Source organism: Diplodia corticola (genome assembly GCF_001883845.1).
Source record: "Diplodia corticola strain CBS 112549 chromosome Unknown scaffold86, whole genome shotgun sequence".
In the NCBI taxonomy this organism is placed as follows: domain Eukaryota; kingdom Fungi; phylum Ascomycota; class Dothideomycetes; order Botryosphaeriales; family Botryosphaeriaceae; genus Diplodia; species Diplodia corticola.
The window spans coordinates 7,420-25,166 of NW_017971565.1; the positions used below are offsets into that span (position 1 = coordinate 7,420).

Sequence of the window (17,747 nt, forward strand, 5' to 3'; positions counted from 1 at the left end):
TGGGTTGCTGCATGGCTACTGCAGTGCAAAAGGCAGGGTTGGTGTAACGCTCATGAGATTGATCACTTTTTTGCCCCTTCCACTGCTGCTAACTCTTCTGCTCACGATTCCTTTTCTTTTACTGTTGTTTCCGCACCGCCGGCGCCGCTAGTCGTCGCGGTCCCGCTTGTGTGCCGGGGCTGCTTCTTGTTCTTCGGCGTGTCTGTCGGCCCAAAAGTGCTGCTACCTAACGCCCTCTCGAGCAAGCCATCGCGATTTCTTGATTGATTATTATTTTTGTCCTCGCGTCTCCGAACACCGGCGCGCGGAGCGGGCGCTCGAGGCTGGCTGATGGATACCAGCGCCTTTTTTTTTTTTTTTGCGCTCGTAGGCCCCGGGCCGGCAGTGGGGTTACATCGGGCTTGCGCTCGGAGGCTTGGGGAGGAGAGAGAGCAGTTTCCGCCGCACTGCGTTTTGGAGCGGGCGGGCTGGCTGGCGGCGGGCTGGCGGGCTTCGGTGGCGCTAGACCTCCACCCGCCTAGCGTTTGGCGTTCTGGCCGGCGCGCGCTGCCACTGTCATGGGCAGCGGCGGCTGGCGTATTTTCTTCCCACTTGCCGGTCAGCCCGCCGCCGCCGACGACGACGACTACGACGACTACGACGACGACGACGACGACGACGACCGCGGCGGCGGCGGCGGCGGCGGCGGCGGCGGCGGCGGCGCTGACTTGTGGTTGTTTGTCGGTTGGCCAGCGGAGCGTCCGGGATTGGTGCGCTCCGTGCGGTACGTACTCAATAATGCCTACTTGCTGGAGGAAGGTCGAGCGGTCGAAGCTAAGGCCGCCGCTAGCGCGCTGTCCTCAACGCCCGCCCCTCTCGCAGGCAGCAAAATGCTAGCCTCCACATCCATCACGAAGTGAGCCTTTTCCTTGGGCCCCTAGCGAGGCCGGCCGGGGAGCGTCGGCTCGGGCAAGCGGCGGCAGGCTTCGGGACTGTTGTCGGTGCATCTCTGGGGCTGCCGCGCCGCGCGCCGCCCTGTCAATGGCCCCGCGCCCCAATCATCCTTAATGCCCCGCTAGCCTGCCGTGATGTTGGTTGGCTGTGTCTTCAGGCTAGACACGCGCATTTTACAAATCCTCTGTTAGTTGGGCTATTAGCAGAGCGGCCGTTGCGGTGGCGATGCTTACGCGCAAGCAGCCCAGCACCTGAAACACACGAACTCTGAGGCATTTTGAGACCTTCTTGTTTCAATTTTTTTCTTCTGTGACGGCTGCACACGGTGGCGGGAGGCGCGCTACAGGATTCGATGCGAGACGGAGAGTGGTCGAATCAGCACGTGCTCCACCACCACCACCACTCGCCCATTGCTCGGACCGAGGAGCGGACGGCTCAGAGGGAGAGGGGAGAGGGGAAGAGGGGAGACGGCAGATACACATGTTCCCAGTGCAGCTCGGAATCTGTGCTGCCGACCTGTCTGCCGGCCCGCCCGTATGCCGCTATGCTCTGCCAACCGTCACCCCATCGTGATGAACGAGGCACCAACACGGCAGTTCCACGGCGCACCGCCGCTATGGTCGAACGGCTGCGGTTAACACTGGAGAATAGCCTTTTTTTCCGCGACGCTCCTCCGGCTCTCCCCCTTGGGGCTCCCGCAAAACCCGTCGCTTTGGTCAGGTGTGCGGACCAGGGACCAGCTTTGGGCAGCTGGCTGTCGAGAGGAAGAGATCAGCCGTTCGCGGCTCATCAGATGCTCCCCGTGCGTCTCCCAACTGCTCTCTCTAGAACCCTGCCTCGTCAGAATCATGAGATGGTGGTGTGCCTGCCAGCCCTGTGGTGCCATGCTGTGCCGTGGAGCTTGCTGGGGGCTGGGGGCTGGGGCTTGCGCTTGGGGCATCCGACAAGCCGTGCAAATATGTCCATTCACCTTTGCCTTATTCGTTCACGATCGAGAAGAAAGAACCACAATAGCCTGGGGGGGGTGGGCAGGGATGCTGACTGGGGTTGGAAAGCACCTCTTTTCACGTGGACAAGCTCCCCTTTAGCGGGAGAAGGGAGACGCTTTGGCCGTCGTTGGACACGGGCGGGCCGTGCAGAAATCAGGACTCCCCTGCGGCTGGGCGGCTTTGTTCGTTTTGGATCTTGTGGCCTGGCGCTTGTCCTTCCCGAGCTGCCGCCATTCCACTTCGCGCCCATTCCTTTGACAGCAAAGATTGGCACCTGGTCTGTCGGCTGCATGCGGCCCTCGCTCGGGGAGATGAGCCCCAGACAGCCGCCGCGCCGGTGCACCGTCGCGCATCGGGGGCAGCGTGTCGGAACCGGAGGCGAGGCTAGGGATATGAGGCTCCCCAGATGGATCGGCGCTTCTGCTCATGCTCGTGCTGCTTAGCGGCCCGGATGGCCAAAGTGCCCGCCCCATTTGCCTCCAGGGCAGTGTAGACATGGATTAGGGGTGTTGAAAACGCGCAGCTCTGGTCCCAGCAGAGCCACGAGGTGATCGCCAGGTACGACCGATATGAAAGGCGGGTCGCTTGCTCGATTGGTGCAGACAAGGGTGTTGGAAAGGGAAGTGGCCCCAGCAGCGACAAGAAAACTTGGCTCTTGCGAGGCTGTGTGGGCTCTTGCACCCCCCATCCCGGTCCATCCGCTGCGCGGAAGAGGAGACAGAGGTGGGTTGGTGTGGGCATGTGCGTGCGTGCGGCTTCACTCGGAGAAGATGGGCTGGATTGGAAAGGATCAGCACCACCGCAAGCGCTCGTGCTGACTCCGGGCTCCTGCTGCTGGCTGTGCTGCTTGTCACCAACCCTCAGGGTCCCAGCCACCCCGGCGAAATGAGACGAGTCTATCTCGCGTTGTGGGCAGACCAGGTACACGGGATCATGTGGCGACCCACTCGTCGCTGTGGTTCTACATCATTGTGGCTCCCCTGATGCGTGAAGCATCACGGCCTCGCGCACGTTGCGCCCACGGCAGCTTCTTTGCATCCGCAGCGCCGGCATCGTGGCCCCTTTCATGCTGTCATTTCAAGTCTATTGTTTGGGGTCGGGATGCTCGGCTCGTTCGGGTCGTTTGGCTCACCCCGTGGACTCGATTCTTTCACATGTCATGTCGCTTCCACTCCCCCAGGACGCCAGGCAATGCGATGTATGATATCATTATGGCCCGAGCCCTCATGGATCCTCTTCGCTTCGCAGTCACCATCTCTTGATGTTCTGCCTTTCCGGGGTATCGTACTCGCAGATGAATGATTGTTACAGTTCCCTCCCAAACGCCACTTTTCCCATGCCCGAAACGCCAATTCGTGCTGTACAGTCGTCTCGAGCGCCTAGTCCCTCCCATACGTGATCTTTCCTCTCTTGGTCGGCTTCCCGTCGGTGTCCTCGTCGTCCTTGGCTGACGGCCGTTTCTTGTTGGTCGCCTTGCTCGTTGTGCTGCCAGGTGTCGGATGGTTACTGGCACCAGGGAAAGACGATGTTGGAGTGGGAGCGTGCGAGGGTGTTGTTTGCGCAGATGTCGGACCGGGCGAGTCCTGAGAAGCAGCTGTGTTAGCCATCGCGGTCCTTTTGTTGGCATCAGCACGATCCGTGCAAAAGACAAGCTCTAGCTGGCTGCGTGTGCCGGTCTCCGGTCATGGCGAATCTATCTGATAGAGGATGCGTACATTCATGAGAAAGCTCTGGGAGCTTCGGCTGAATATGCGGTCTTGGTCGTTGATGGCAGCCTTCCGGCGCGCAGCATTTCCGGTACCAGCGCCGCCAGACGTAGAGGTGGTCGAGCCTTTTATGTAATTATCGAAGCCCTTCACTATGTTCCCCGCGCTCGTCTCCTCGAGGTAGCCCGTCTCGGCGCGGTATATGTTCTCCTCAATGGTGTTCTGAGCCGGCTGTCAGTCGACCCGCGCACCCACGCTGCCCAGACGTGACAACTGACCAGGGTAGTATCAAGCACGCGTTTTTTTGCCAAGGCGTCGCGCAGGTCGCGTCGCAGCTTCTCGTAGTAAGGCATGCCGCGCGTGGCCTCAGAGTTCGCATTGGGCTGCGCGTCGGCAGGCGGCGCATTTTCCGTCATGTTGCGCGGCGAAGAGTCGGATCAAACAGTAGGATGCAGACGGCGAGGATGGAGCAGGGCGGGCGGTTGGCGACAGCGCCGCAAACTGGAAGCTTGCGATAGCTCGAGGTTGTGCTGGAAGGTACGTCGCGAAGCTGCAGTCGCGGCCAAGGCGGTGAGGCAGGTGAGGTGCTAGCGCGCGCTTGCCCCGCGGATCAGCCAGCGCGGCGGAAGCAGCCGTGAACGTCCAACTTTACCACAAGAAAGCTCCAACGCTCGACACGCGCCCATTGTCCCTAGCACCACCACGCCACGAGCTCGACACCACTCCGCACTCCGCGCTGCCCGAGTTCCTGCCCACCATGCCCATGGACGCGAAGGAGGTCGAGTCCCACGGCCGCGCCATCACAAAGGCCCAGGCCGCAGGCGAGCCCGGTTCGTCGCTCATCAAGCTTCTCGATGATCTGCATACCGGCGTCAAGGCCACCGAGGACCTGCTGCGCTCGACAAAGATTGGCATCATTGTCAACAAACTCAAGACCAACAAGGACCCCAATGTCGCGAAGAAGGCTAGCGAGCTCGTCTCCAAGTGGCGCGCCGACGTGAAAAAGGCCGGTGCCGACCGTTCCTCAACCCCGAAGACGCAGAATGGGACCCAGTCACCCGCCTCCCAGGCGGCTGCTTCGCCTGTGCCGGTTGCGAAGCCCAAGCCCAAGCACAACGTCCCGCTCGACAAGCGCAACGTTGACACCGACGGCGTGGAATGGAGACTTACCGGCAGCGCTATCCGCGACAACTGCCTGAAGATGATGTACAACGCCTTGGCTTTGAACGTTGAGGATGGTATGTCCCACTACCATATTCGTATGGCTGTGGGATAAATTCACTGACCCTTGCATGTAGCTGCCAAGTCCGTTCTGAGCGTAGCCCGAGACGTCGAACTCGCCGCGTACAACAAATACCAACCAGAAACCTCAGCCGCCTACAAGGAACGTATGCGCTCGCTATTCCAGAACATCAAGAACAAGTCCAATCCTGGACTGCGCAAGCGCGTGCTTGCCGGTGAGATTCCTCCGGCCAAATTCGTCGTCATGTCAAGCGAGGAACTCATGTCTGCGGAGCGTCGCGCCGAGGCGGAACGACTGGAGAGGGAGAACATGAACAAGGCTATGGTTGCTCAGGCGGAGAGGAGTATCAGTAGCAGCTTGACGTGCGGCAAGTGCGGTCAGAAGAAGGTCAGCTACAGCCAGGCCCAAACCCGCTCTGCCGATGAACCTATGACGACGTTCTGCGAGTGCACGGTTTGCGGCAACCGCTGGAAGTTCTCCTGAAACCGAGTACGACCTGGGTGGATGGCGCCCCATCATTTCTCTTTTTCTTGCCGCGGCCATCTGCGGGCCAACTTACATGTACGATACTCCCGGAGATACCACATGCCGGGATCCCTTCTTGACGCATAGGGCAGCGAATGGTGGATGCGGAGTTCAGTAGAAGGCGGAGTTCTGGAGGACAAGTGTTCAAGGGGGCGATTCACAACAATCAGTCCTGCGAGCAAAAGATTTGTACTTTGGTGGTGTCATTGTTGGGGTGTTTGAACTGGCACACATGCCCTTTCCAATTCGATCCCATAGCTTACTTTAGACAACAAGTAAGCAATTTCGACGGATGTGACATTGCAGCTTTGTCTGGCTAGAAATTTCAGCCCTGAATCGAGAGAGCAAGCGGCAGCCCCACGGGGTGTCTTCTAGTGGTAAGCCTTGGCTATACCGCACATACATGGAGTGCATGTACCATCAATGGGTTGAAATAGCGACGTAGAGAGAGTTGCCTAAATTCAACGACGGTCGAAGTGTACACTCCCGGCCGCCGCTTATCACCACTTTCTGTTACAAACGGTTCATGAATATCATGATTCCAGACTCGTCTGGAAAGGTACCCATAGCTCATCAAGTTTTCAACCACTACTTCCACACCTTCGATTTTGATCCAGCTATCCGTCAATACGGTTGAAACCAGCCATGCTGCACTTTCCCAAATCCATTCATCCCCCCTTACTTGCACACAGAACCTCATCCTCCACACGCGCTTCTCCATTCATCCCAATCCTCGGGAACTTCCACTCCGACGGCAAATAGGATCCAGACTTGTCCTGCATCATATCAGCCACCGCATCGTGCGCCCACCACCCACACTTAGCTCTCAGGCCGTCATACCCAGCACCTGTCTCCTGGTATATCTTTCCACTAGCCATGTCTTCACTAGAACAGCTCTCGCCCTCGCGCTTGACCGTCAAAAATTGTTGGTAATCGATGTCAATATTTTAGAGAGGAAGTGGACCACGGTATTACCGCACTCTTCAGCGAAGTCTTTGAGTAAAACCCGGAGCTCAGCACATGGCAGTAGCATCTAAGAGGGAAGGGAAGAAGGAACTCATGAAATCAGGCAGGAGTCCCTAGTTTACTCTACTCACTTTCCAGTACTATATACTAATTCACTATTATTTATGTTAGTGAAGAACGATGAGCCGCACGTAGTATCTACCTAGAATAGAGAGCCCGCTTTGGGCTTAGTCCCACCTCGCGTGTATTAAGGCTTCAGCATATATCAACAGGTCCCACCTGCTTACCCCATACTCCCTCCGGCTACAATTTGTCCAACCCTCACACTCTGTTCTGGTTGGAGGAAAATGGTCTACCTTCAATTCCCGGTTTCTAGTATCGAGGCGGTCTCATGGAACGTCAGGCTTTGATATTATCGAAGATGTTTAGCATTCAACGTAAGTGATTAACTGCATGACGTAGAGCGTTCCTCGCTTATAGAACTGATTCCCTCGTGAGCCACGCACGGAAGTTCTTCTCTTAAGCCGTACATGTACAAAGTCACCATCTCCCGCATTTCGCACCGAAAATGATTCTGGGTATATTACCCGTGCTACCCGCTCACGTCACCCATTTTGCTCCAGGACAGCCGCCACTTGTCCCTCATAACCGTCACCCAGACCGGCTCAGTCTGTCAGCAGGTAGACCCTACTCCCAACGATAACTGCACCCGCGTGACCCCGTGCAAGACTCGAGAATATAAGCGGATGAACATCGTAGCCTGTTTAGATTTAGAAAATGGTGATGGTGCCCTATGATCTACGAATCATCACAAGATGCCAGACTTTTAAGTGGGGACGAGGGCTGGCTACTTCCGGTAGACTCCGCCCTTATTAATACCGGCTTTGGGAACAGGGACATTCTCTACAACTGGTGAGAGGCATTGTTTTGACATCATGTTGAGAGAGAAGAATTCGGAATGGTTACAAGAAACAGCAACGACGAATGACAATGGCGTTTTGATGTTTCTATGGGGAAAGACCTGCATGATCAGTACCTACTCCGAACCCTTAAAGAGCGGTAAAGAATCTCGAAAGACTGTTCCAACACCCTATCAATGAAAGTGGATGCCATGGAGAATATTGCCCGGCGCCTGCCATTGACTCAATGTAGATATTCTTGAATATGCACGTAATACTTTTCGATACCTTTCGATACCTATCCCGTAGACTTGAAGTTCTAGTTTGGTCAATTAATGACCTTATTAGCGTGTGGAATTGAAATCTCACAAGACAAAAGCAAATGGGCGAGGTTCAAAAACAGAAGCTCCTCGCCCCATCTGCAAGAGACAACATCTCTGGAAAAAGCGCAGCGAATGATTCCATTTACAAGGCCCACGTCGCCCGTCGCCTGAGCAAGCGAACCTAGTCTCCAGATGCCCCATCTCACTTGCCACTCCCAGATCCTCAGCTCACCCGGTTCTCCTATGCACACACACACCTCCGCTACCAACACACATGCAAATGCCATAGAACGCTGAAGCAAATTGAGCTTTTCCTTTCAATCACTCCCTGAAAGTGCCGCAAACTCGTTGTGGAACTCCACTTCAATGAGAGATCCGCAAAACATTGCCACGAAGATCCCGTCTAGGACACAAAACGAGAAGCAGTAACATGAAAACGGATGCGAACGAAGGGTATAAAAATGCGACTAACCCGAATAGGCAATTCCGCAAAAGTTGCGCATGGTAATCCGAGAGACAAGACAAAGATGAAACAATCCGAAAGGTAAGCGCCGCATTCTAGATGGCAAGGTTTGAGGACCCATGGAAGTGCGTTCGGGAGACCACTTAGCGCTAAGTCAAGAGTAGAAATGCTCGCGCCCATGTAATTTCAGACGGAGTAACGACTCCGGGAAAGCATGAGCAATGTGAAGGATCGGAGGAACTGAAAAGGTATCAGGACAGAACCGAAAGAAATCAGATACCGGAAACGAACAACATGAGCCCGCCACTGACAAACACAGGTGAGGCCTGATGAACGCCCCATCCTCGAAGCCTGGAATATGCATTGAAAGAGACAGGAAATGCACCAAAGCCTGTGAGTCTTGGAGCATGAAAAGAATATGGGAATAAAGGAGAGAAGGGATGAAGAAATGAGTAGTCTTCGTTTGTTTGGCCGTTACTTCTTTTTGCCTGCTCTGATACTGGATATACCGTGAAGAACAGAGTGACCGGACGCTTGCGATGCGAAATCAGACAGGAAGATTAGAAAAATAGTACCCACACCCGCTGCCAGCGCCCAAACGAGATGTTCCTCCCCACACATTCCCCTTTCATAACCAGATTGTAAAGTACATGAAACTGAAGTAAAAGCTTTTATACAAGGTATTGGGGAATAGTACGCACGATAAGCGTGATAAAAAACGCAGAACAGGAAAAGTCTGAAAGGAGATGGAAATGCAGCAACAAACCAATGCGCTATGCGAAAACATTGAAAAAAAAAAAAAGAAAGGACCACTCCACCCTCGATCACCTGAGGTTACTTCTTGTAGAGTTTTCTAGGCTCTTTACTAACCTCTGACGCCTCTGGGCCACGGTCCGCTTGGGCGCTCATGCTCTTGGCGGTTACCGTCTTCGCGCTCGAGCTTCTTTGGAGCGCTTTTTCAACACCTACGGCCAGGCTGCTCACACCATCCGCGCCGTTGCTTGCCCCTGCCTCTTGGCCTGTACCTTCTTTTTGGGCACCTCCGACTGAACCTTCGCTTGGGTGTGCAAGGTAGCCAACATCTGTATCGTCTGATTTGCGTCTTCGAAGCCCATCTTCTTGCTCCTCGACCAGTTTTTCCATGTTTTCCCTAGTCAAGGCATGACTCGCTTCACCTCTCCTTACCACATCTCGCTCTGGCGCCTTCGGTGTGATTTGAGGTCTGGTATGCGGGTCATCCGTTGATGACAGTAACTTTTCATCGCGCAAGTCAGCGGCCTTTTCTTCCTGCTGGGCCCTTCGCACGGCGCGTTCGCTCTCACTTTCGTCCGTCTTCCGCATCGCGCTTGTCTCCCGGTAAGATATGCGATCCAGTGCCGGTGTTAGCGAGTTGCGTTTGTCGCCGTCATCCGTCGACTCCGAGGGTGGCGTGGGCGAGTTGGGAGAAGGTGTTTTCGACGATGCTGCACGGTCTTTCGAATCATCTCCAGACTCTTGTATCGTTTCCGGTACCGCGCTGTTTCGCCCTTGAGCAAAATCCAATGTCTCCTGCTTGCGTTTCGCCTGCACTGCCCACTTGACTAGCATCTTCTCAAGCAACTTGCCCCTCACCGGTTTCGACAGATAGTCATCCATTCCAGCCTTTTGACACTTTTCCTTGTCCCCTTGGATCGCGGATGCTGTCATCGCGACAATCGGTATGTTGCGGATGCTGGGCGTGTCCTTGAAGGGAGCTTGGGTGCGAATCGTGTGGGTGGCCTGGTAGCCATCCATGATCGGCATTTGGACGTCCATGAGGATGATGTCTGGACGATCGCGTTTACCATCCTTGGCGTCGACAAGGTACTCTAGGGCCTCCTTGCCGTTCCACACCGCATCCACTGCAAACCCTTGTTTTCTGATCGTTTTCAGCGCGATTTGCTGGTTGACTTGGCTTTGCAGACTGTCAGTTCTTGCATCAGAGGCTGGGGCCTGATCGACACGTACTTGTCTTCAACCACCAAAACATGAACATTCTTTCGCTCCGTTTCTGCAAGAGAAAAGAGGTGGTCCGGCAGCGCATGATGGAAATTACCGTTTCCTGGCAATGACACTATCGACTGTGCCCTGCCGTGACGGAGAGGCGACTTTCCGTTATTAGGAGCGACTGGCGTTAGAGGGGGCGTTCCATAATCATCAGAGCTGCCGCAGGAGACAGAAATATCAGATTGGAGACGATCGGGGATAGACGCCAGGTCAATGAGAGGAGAGCCTTCGTCTTGATACTGCGCCTTGTTGAACGGTATCGAAAACGAGGCCCTGGTGCCTTGTCCAAGCGTGGACTGAAGATCAATGTTGCCGTGCATCAAATCGACGAGCTAATCATGTTAGTGCGTCACTTACGTGGGGTTCCGGAACACTAACATTCTTGCTGATGGCCAGACCAAGCCCCGTCCCGCCGAAGCGGCGAGCTGTTGATGAATCGGCCTGGCTGAAGGGCTTGAAGAGTCTCTGTCTTACTTCCTCCTCAATGCCAATGCCGGTGTCTTCCACAACGAATTGGACATTGATAGTCTCATCGTTCTCACTATTGATGGATACCGACAGGCTGACATGTCCCTCGGATGTGAACTTGATGGAATTAGTAAGCAAATTCGTCAAAATCTGGCGCAGTCGACCCGGATCACCCATAACCTTGAGATCTCGTTCAATCTCGGGTGGGATGTTGCTCTCATAGCTGATGTTCTTCCGGAGAGCGGCAAATGCCATCATCTTGTTCACGTCTCTTAGGACCACTAAGAGACTGAACTGGACTTCTTCGACATCCAGCCGCCCCGATTCGACCTTGGAAAGATCGAGGATGTCGTTGATGACGGTGAGCAGTCCGTTGGCCGATCTCTGGATGTTCTCAGCACAGTCTTTTTGCTCTTGGTCTAACTTTGTATCCAGCAGCAGCTCGCTCATACCAATCACGCCCGCAATCGGTGTACGGATTTCGTGAGACATGTTGGCGAGAAACTGACTCTTCATCCTGCTTGCTTCTTTGGCAGCGACAGCATTGGCGACGAGTTTGGAATTCTCCTCCTCTCGCGCTTCCAATTCCTCACGACGTTTGCGAAGCTCTGCACAATGACGTTAGCGATCGCACTCACTGTTCCAGAAAAAGGACGACAAACCTGTGATGTCCATGCTCACACCATAGACGCCATCAATGTAAGACTCCTTCTCGATGCCTGCCTGGCGGGATGTCACCATCAACGGCGCGACACGCGTCCGATACCAGCGATTGTTTCCGTCAAATTGCATCTCGACAACCTCGGTAGTGTCTTTTCCATCGATGATTCTGTCAACCGAACCCTTGAGCTCCGAGATTGTCTTTCGGCCAGCTTCGTCCTGACTGAACAGGTCGTAGAGATCTGTCCCCATTTTTTCTCTTGTGACATGAGAGAATGATTCATTGAGGAGGCTTCCTTCAAGGAGGACGATCTTTCTGTCCCGATTGACTGCCCACAGAGTGACACGGGCATGCTCAAGCACACGAAGAAGCTGTGACCGCATTTGTTTCGCGCTCTCTCGAAGCTCGACTAGCTCGTGGATATCTGTGCAGGTGCCGAACCATTTGATGATCTTCCCAATGTCGTCACGGAAAGGCACAGCGCGGCCCAGCATCCATCTCCATTGGCCATCGTAGCGTCTGCAGCGGTACTCGGTAGTGTATTCCTCCTGAAATTTGTCAGCATCACGAACATTCTACGTCGAGGACTACAGCCACATACACCAGTTTGCAGGGAGTGTTGCCAGCGCCTGCTCGCCTCGGGCATGTCCTCTTCGTGGAAAGGCAATTTCCAGCCCTTGCCGAGAGATTCTTCCTCGGTAAGACCAGTATAATTGTACCACCTCTTTGAGAACCAATCATGATCTCCGTTAGGCTGTGTCGTCCACACCATGATCGGAATCAGATTAGTGATGTATTCGAACTGTTTCTCGTTCTCCTCGATTTGCTCGGCAATTCTCTTCGTATACTCGGTCACATCCTTGAAGATCACTATGGCGCCGAGGAACTCTCCTGAGCAATCGTCGCAGATTGGCTCGCCCACGATCTCATAGACCTTTCTTTCTCCAGTATCTGGGATGACCATCCCCACCCGGCGTTGGTTAACAGGCTGCCTGGTGCGACAAACCTGGACAACAGGAAATTCGTCAACCTCAAGTTGCCGCTTGAAGTCTTCTGTATATGCTTTGAATGATTCTAAGAATTCCCTTTGATCCAACGGTGCGTCTGCACCTTCATTTGGCAGAAACCTGAGCATCGCCCTGTTGGGAATCCCGAAATTCTCGTCTTTCCACATGGCATAAGCTGGCATAGCAATGGAATCGAGGATCGCGTCCTTCATCTGCGATGCCTTGAGGAATAACGAAGGCGCTGAAGTGTCTCCACTTCTAGACGGGGGTCCGTGAGGAGGGAAAAGTGGAGGGTGTGTGCTGGGGGATACAATCGCCGAGCCTGGATTGGAACTGTGTTGCGAGCGTCTTCCAGAAGAGGAACTTGAGCCAGATCCTGGAGATTTCCTGAAGCCGGCGGCCGTGCGGACAACGGTACGACTCGAAGGCGTGTTTTTCACTCCGCTTGTGCCTGGTCTTGCGCTGGTGAAGGTAAGAGTGAAATATTGCACGTCTTCGATGTTCCAGACGGAAATGATCATGGTGGCCTGGACCGCATCACTCTCCGGTCGCAGCTTTAGTCTCCGGCCATCCTTGGAGGGCGGAGGGCGTGGAGTGCCATACTTGTGCGGCGAGATGATGACGTCAACCGAGACATCGTGCACCGTCGTACGGGCCAAATTGGATTGGCTCAGCTTTGGTAGAGAGGGCTTAGAGGACAGGGAGTTCGGCTTGGGCGTCGGTGTGGGCGTACTCTGATCGGATCCATCCACCTTTTCGGAAGATTGGCCAACATTCTCCTCGGCCTCACCTTGGGCTTGTTTCCAGACAGAATCGAGGAAATCCTGGCGACATTAGCCTAGACGCACGTTGACGACGGACGCGGTAGGACGGCCTTACCTCCCAGCTGATGCGTATCGGGGAGCCATCCTGCAGCATGTCGATGCCAAGCTCGGGCATAGTCTGGCCGTGCAGCTCGTCGGTGACGGTCTGCACAGCATCTCTGTCCTTCTCATCGGCCGTGGGCCGGTCGGGTTCCAGCAGGCGGCCCATGGCCTCGTTGGCCAGCACAACCCTCTTCAGTGACGAGAGCACCAGGAGCGGCACAGGCAGATACTGCAGGGTCGCGAGGGCCATGGCGGTGGTGGTGGGGGTCGGCGGGATGATAATGGACAGCGGCTCGCTGTGGGCAGAGCCCGGCGAGGGCGGATCTCTGTCATGGAGGTCGAAGTAGCTGGTGGGGTCGGACAGGTCGTTGACGGAAAGTGACATGGGCGTCTTCTGGGTCGGGTATGGGCCGTCGGCGGCATCGCGAGGATTGTGACCGTTGGAGGCGTCGGCAGCCAGGTCCAGTGGCGGCGCGGCCCTGCGCATGATAAAATCGAGGCGCGTGGAATGCTCCGTCGTGGTGCAGCACGGACGGGCGGACGCTCAGAAGACGTGTGTGGCGGTCAAAGCGGGCGCACGCAGGATCGAGGACTCGGCGGAGGGCACATGGGCGTCGATTGGAGAGGCGGGCGGAGGGAGAGGTTGAAAGAAGACGGGACCTGTGGTTGCGCCTGGGCGGAGGCGTGGAGGACGCTAGGGAGACGGGCGGTGGTCTAGAATTCTGTGCGCGTTGGTAGTCGAATCGGGGTGCGAGTCGGCGTCGATGACGGCAGATTGGGGATTGCTGGGCCGGGACTTGAATGCAAAAGGCAGCGCGGCGGGCAGGCTGTGCTCTCGGGGGCGTGCGCCGTCTGGGATTGCGCGGGCAGCGAGGGCCGCATTGGATCAGCCGCGGATGAAGAGCGCGCGCAGAGCAGCGCCGCAGCGGGTTGACTGGGGCGAGTCACGGAGTCGGGGCTCGCGCTATGACGTCGATGCTTCAGGGCAGCAGGAGTCACCTCCGAGCCGCTTGCAGGCGCGGTTGGCCAACGCCCGCCGCCGCGAGGCCCAGAGGCGTTGCCCAGAGGCGTTGCCGGCGGCTCTGCACGCTGGAGGCGGTGCCGCGCACTGCCGGCCCTGCAGGGCGGTGGCAGCGGTGGCCGCCGCCTTGCTGGGGCTGCAGCTGCGCTGGAGGCGAAAATCAAAGGGCTCGCAGGCGAGGATCGGCGGCAGGGCCAGGGACCAGCAGCGAGAACGGGGCGGCGCACTGACTCGCCAACGCACCCCTGCCGCCAAGCGCCGCCGCAGGGCGCGTGGAGAGGAGAACCGACCCTGCGGCCTGGCCGCGTCCACCGAGCTCACCCTCCGCCAGCAGCCCGCCACGCACCCGCCCGCCCACCGAGCCGCCAGTCCTCTGGTCCTGCCACACTGCCCACCACCGAACCCAGAGCCCTACGTAGCTGCTGACCCGAGGCGCCGCTGCCCATTGGCTGCCCGCCCGACCGCACCTGAGACTGCACCCGCCACTTGGCACCACCTTGCACACTGTCCACCTCACCACCACCACCATCACGATGCTGTTCTTCGGCCTTGGCGGCCTCTTCTACGGTGCGCGCCGCTCCCGCCCCCCGCCCCCAGTCCGTCCGCACCGTGCTGATCGCCCTAGTCTCCGTCTTGCTCGTCAACGCCATCGCCGTTCTCTCCGAAGACCGCTTCCTCGCCCGCAGTATGCTGCCCCCTCCGTCCACTTTACCTGCAACGCACCGCGTCTCGTCCCATTGAGTCATTGCCGTCTCCCGCCGCGGGCCTACTGCCCCATACACACTCCCGTCTGGACAATGCTCGGATCGCTGACGCCATACGTTTGACCATAGTCGGCTGGGGCCAGTCCGCCGAGCCGGGCTTCGGCGGTGTCCAAGACACGCAGAGTGTGAAGGCGAAGCTGATAAACCTCATTGCCTCGGTACGGACATTGATGAGAAGTGAGTCGACCCATTTCCTTGTGCGCTGCCCGTGGCGTGGTTGGCAAACGTCGCGAGATTTGGAGCACAGATGCAGACGCGAAGCTTCGACCCTTCAGCCGTATGACGCTGAGCAGCCAATCTCTCGCTTCGCATGGAGCTGGGCCCCTTCCCCACGAACACGACCCCGGCGCTGACGCGTAAATGCCTGCTCTCTCCAGTACCCCTCATCGGCATCAACACCATGGTCATTCTCTACGAGCTCATACTAGGATGAGCGCTCCGCCGACGATGCGTATCGCGCAGCCGGCTCACAAGCCGCTGCCGTGTGTTATATGGGCATAATAGTCTATGGAGTCTCGGAGCATCATGACGCATGGAAGGGGAAGATCGGTTTTGATAAGCATACTATAAAAAGACGGCACATTAACCACGACATGTTGAAGCAGCGGGTGATCTACAGAGCAGCCAATAGAGCTTTGTGGAGCGGCCGCAACCAATCAATGGATCGGCATATCTTCTTAATCTCCAACAGCAAATCAGACCACAGCCGCGCGTTCCCAAGGCCGAATCATGGCTGCGCATACGCCGATGCGACGCAGGGCGATGCGCAGCGGAAAAAAAAGTTGGAGACAAGGCCGTTCGGACCGTGCCGAAGAAACGAGCAGTCAACTCAAGACGGACGATCGCGGCCAGCATTTTTGATTAATCTGCCATCCACATGCCAAATCGAGACGTACGCGAGACCCCCTTCCACCCGCCTCTCGCTCCCATCACAATCTCGCAACCAACCGAAGAAACCCAAACTGGCGCTTGAGCCGAACCCGTGATCAACGACGTGTTCTATTTTGAAGGGTCCAGGCTTGACCGCCAATCTCTCTCCTGCCGTCGTCTACGATCGTAGGATTGCCAGAACGGCGCCGTTCGCAGGATGCTGCTGATCGTGTGGGAGCCGCCACCGCCCAATCAGGCCCCCGAAACCCACCTGTAGCAACGGCCCTAGAAGCATGGCCAAAACGGAAAATCCTTGCGGCCGCGCGACCTAAAAGCTTATCCTTAGCCAATCGTCCTGCGGGCATCCTGCAAACATGCAAACGGCGTTCTTCGCTGCCCAAGCGGCTACACTTCATCATCGACCACCTCCCCACCACCTCACCCCTACCCAGGACAGCAGGGCAAACCGTCGCCGGCCTTTTTCGGCGCGCACACGGGCCTCTCCATCATCAAAGCAGCGGAGTCCGCATCCCTCGACCGGAAAAAGCGCTGTCGATGACGACAAAATCGTACCTTTTTAACCACCTGATACTAACAACGCACGCGCAATATTTCGCATCTATCGATCTGAAATACGGGGTCCATGCTTGTTACACGGCCAACTTCAAACCCCTGTTTGCGCCCCCCCACAAGGAATCCACCGTCCGGTCCGCCTCACTTCTTTGAAACCTTTTGAAGTAGAGGGTATGTAGAGTAGTAAAAAAAAAAGGGTACAAAGAAAATCAAATGGGAATAATATGGCCGACCGTTGGGTACCACCGAAAACCAGGGCGCCACAACCCCCCAATCATGTTGTCACACGACCCCCTTGCCCTTAGCCTCGGTATCACCGCTCTTTCCCAAGCCCCGAACGAGGGCCGTGAACGAAGGGGCAGAGGAGAGCAAACAATAGCGCCGCCTGCCGCCAGCCCGCCGTTCGCCCCGCAATGCGCAAGAACCGGGATGGGAAGCTTCCGATGTTCCGCTCAATCCGTAACCCGTAACAAACGTTCGACTTGGTAATTTAGGAGAGGGTAAAAGTGTTGATCTACTGCCGCAAACGGCTGTTGCTGGCTGTGCGGCTGTAGCGCTCTACACGAGGGAGGGGGGGGGGGGGGGGGGGGGGGGGTCTCCTCCTCCTTCAAAGACGTTGAAGCTCCTTGAAGGAAACCAGCATTATTGGCTCATCAGCAAAAAGCATGGACCAAGAGAACTAATTACGACATACCTGCCGGTGTGTGGCAGTGCGATAGATAGGCATATCGATCCTTTCTGTTTCGTCAAACTCTTATTTCCGTCTTCTTATTTCCCTCTCGCATCACTATCACGACGGGGTTGCAGAACACTTGGGCCTTCGCAATTTGGCGTTTGAAGCAGGTGTCCAGATGTGGGATGAGAACTCGGCGACTTTGAATGACAGATATGAGGTTGTAAGCACCCACGTAAGGTGCAAAGGATTATCTGTGGGCTCGATTCTTTGGCACTTTACTGTGCCATCAAACATGATCTATTCCTAATGTCCTGAGACGACAGGCTTCGTGCTTGAAACTGGTCGACTCTTATCGTTTTTAACAAATTAGGCAGCACGATGGATTATATTGAAGTCCACTCCTATTGTACAGGATATAAAGTGCCAGCTTGAGAGCAGGAGAAGAAGCATCCCTACGCGGACGAGCAAAAACCCCCTTACCCGTCCTTCCCAAACCACAGAACGAAGCATAAAGGAAGAAAGGCACAAACCAACAAAGCGACAATACGACGATCGCGCGAGTCGAAGTTCGAGCCTGGATATGTAGAGCAATGACGCGGGGATAGTCAACACAATTTGAACCAAAAGCTGTGCGAAGAGAAAAATGCCCAGAGAAGTAACCCATCCATCCTACTTCGAAAGAGAAGTCCTTTCCCAACGACAAGAAAATCAGCAAAACAAGACAGGCGAGCCCAAGCCGGTCCGTAGTATTCATGTGAACAAGATAGTG

At 56.0% G+C, this 17,747-nt stretch overlaps 5 protein-coding genes across 5 annotated transcripts; 3 read left to right on the forward strand and 2 right to left on the reverse strand.

Moving 5' to 3' along the window:
- Positions 1-557: 557 nt before the first annotated feature.
- Positions 558-899, forward strand: BKCO1_860002 (uncharacterized protein; the record flags this gene model as incomplete). The annotated part of the gene is made up of 1 exon (XM_020279619.1): positions 558-899. One exon carries the CDS (start codon positions 558-560, stop codon positions 897-899), a length of 342 nt encoding a protein of 113 aa, XP_020125504.1.
- Positions 900-3,301: 2,402 nt separating this feature from the next.
- BKCO1_860003 (4-domain-containing protein) lies at positions 3,302-4,044 on the reverse strand (the record flags this gene model as incomplete). Its single annotated transcript, XM_020279630.1, has 3 exons — positions 3,302-3,505; positions 3,638-3,850; positions 3,907-4,044. The coding sequence occupies 3 exons, from the start codon at positions 4,042-4,044 to the stop codon at positions 3,302-3,304; spliced, it is 555 nt and encodes a 184-aa protein (XP_020125505.1).
- A 341-nt stretch (positions 4,045-4,385) lies between these two features.
- On the forward strand, positions 4,386-5,354 carry BKCO1_860004 (transcription elongation factor s-ii; the record flags this gene model as incomplete). Its single annotated transcript, XM_020279631.1, has 2 exons — positions 4,386-4,866; positions 4,927-5,354. 2 exons carry the CDS (start codon positions 4,386-4,388, stop codon positions 5,352-5,354), a joined length of 909 nt encoding a protein of 302 aa, XP_020125506.1.
- Positions 5,355-8,881: 3,527 nt separating this feature from the next.
- On the reverse strand, positions 8,882-13,561 carry BKCO1_860005 (histidine kinase hhk6p; the record flags this gene model as incomplete). The annotated part of the gene is made up of 6 exons (XM_020279632.1): positions 8,882-9,980; positions 10,034-10,404; positions 10,451-11,148; positions 11,203-11,749; positions 11,803-13,032; positions 13,088-13,561. 6 exons carry the CDS (start codon positions 13,559-13,561, stop codon positions 8,882-8,884), a joined length of 4,419 nt encoding a protein of 1,472 aa, XP_020125507.1.
- Positions 13,562-14,628: 1,067 nt separating this feature from the next.
- On the forward strand, positions 14,629-15,292 carry BKCO1_860006 (yos1-like protein; the record flags this gene model as incomplete). The annotated part of the gene is made up of 4 exons (XM_020279633.1): positions 14,629-14,662; positions 14,721-14,780; positions 14,929-15,036; positions 15,153-15,292. 4 exons carry the CDS (start codon positions 14,629-14,631, stop codon positions 15,290-15,292), a joined length of 342 nt encoding a protein of 113 aa, XP_020125508.1.
- Between the last annotated feature and the right edge of the window lie 2,455 nt (positions 15,293-17,747).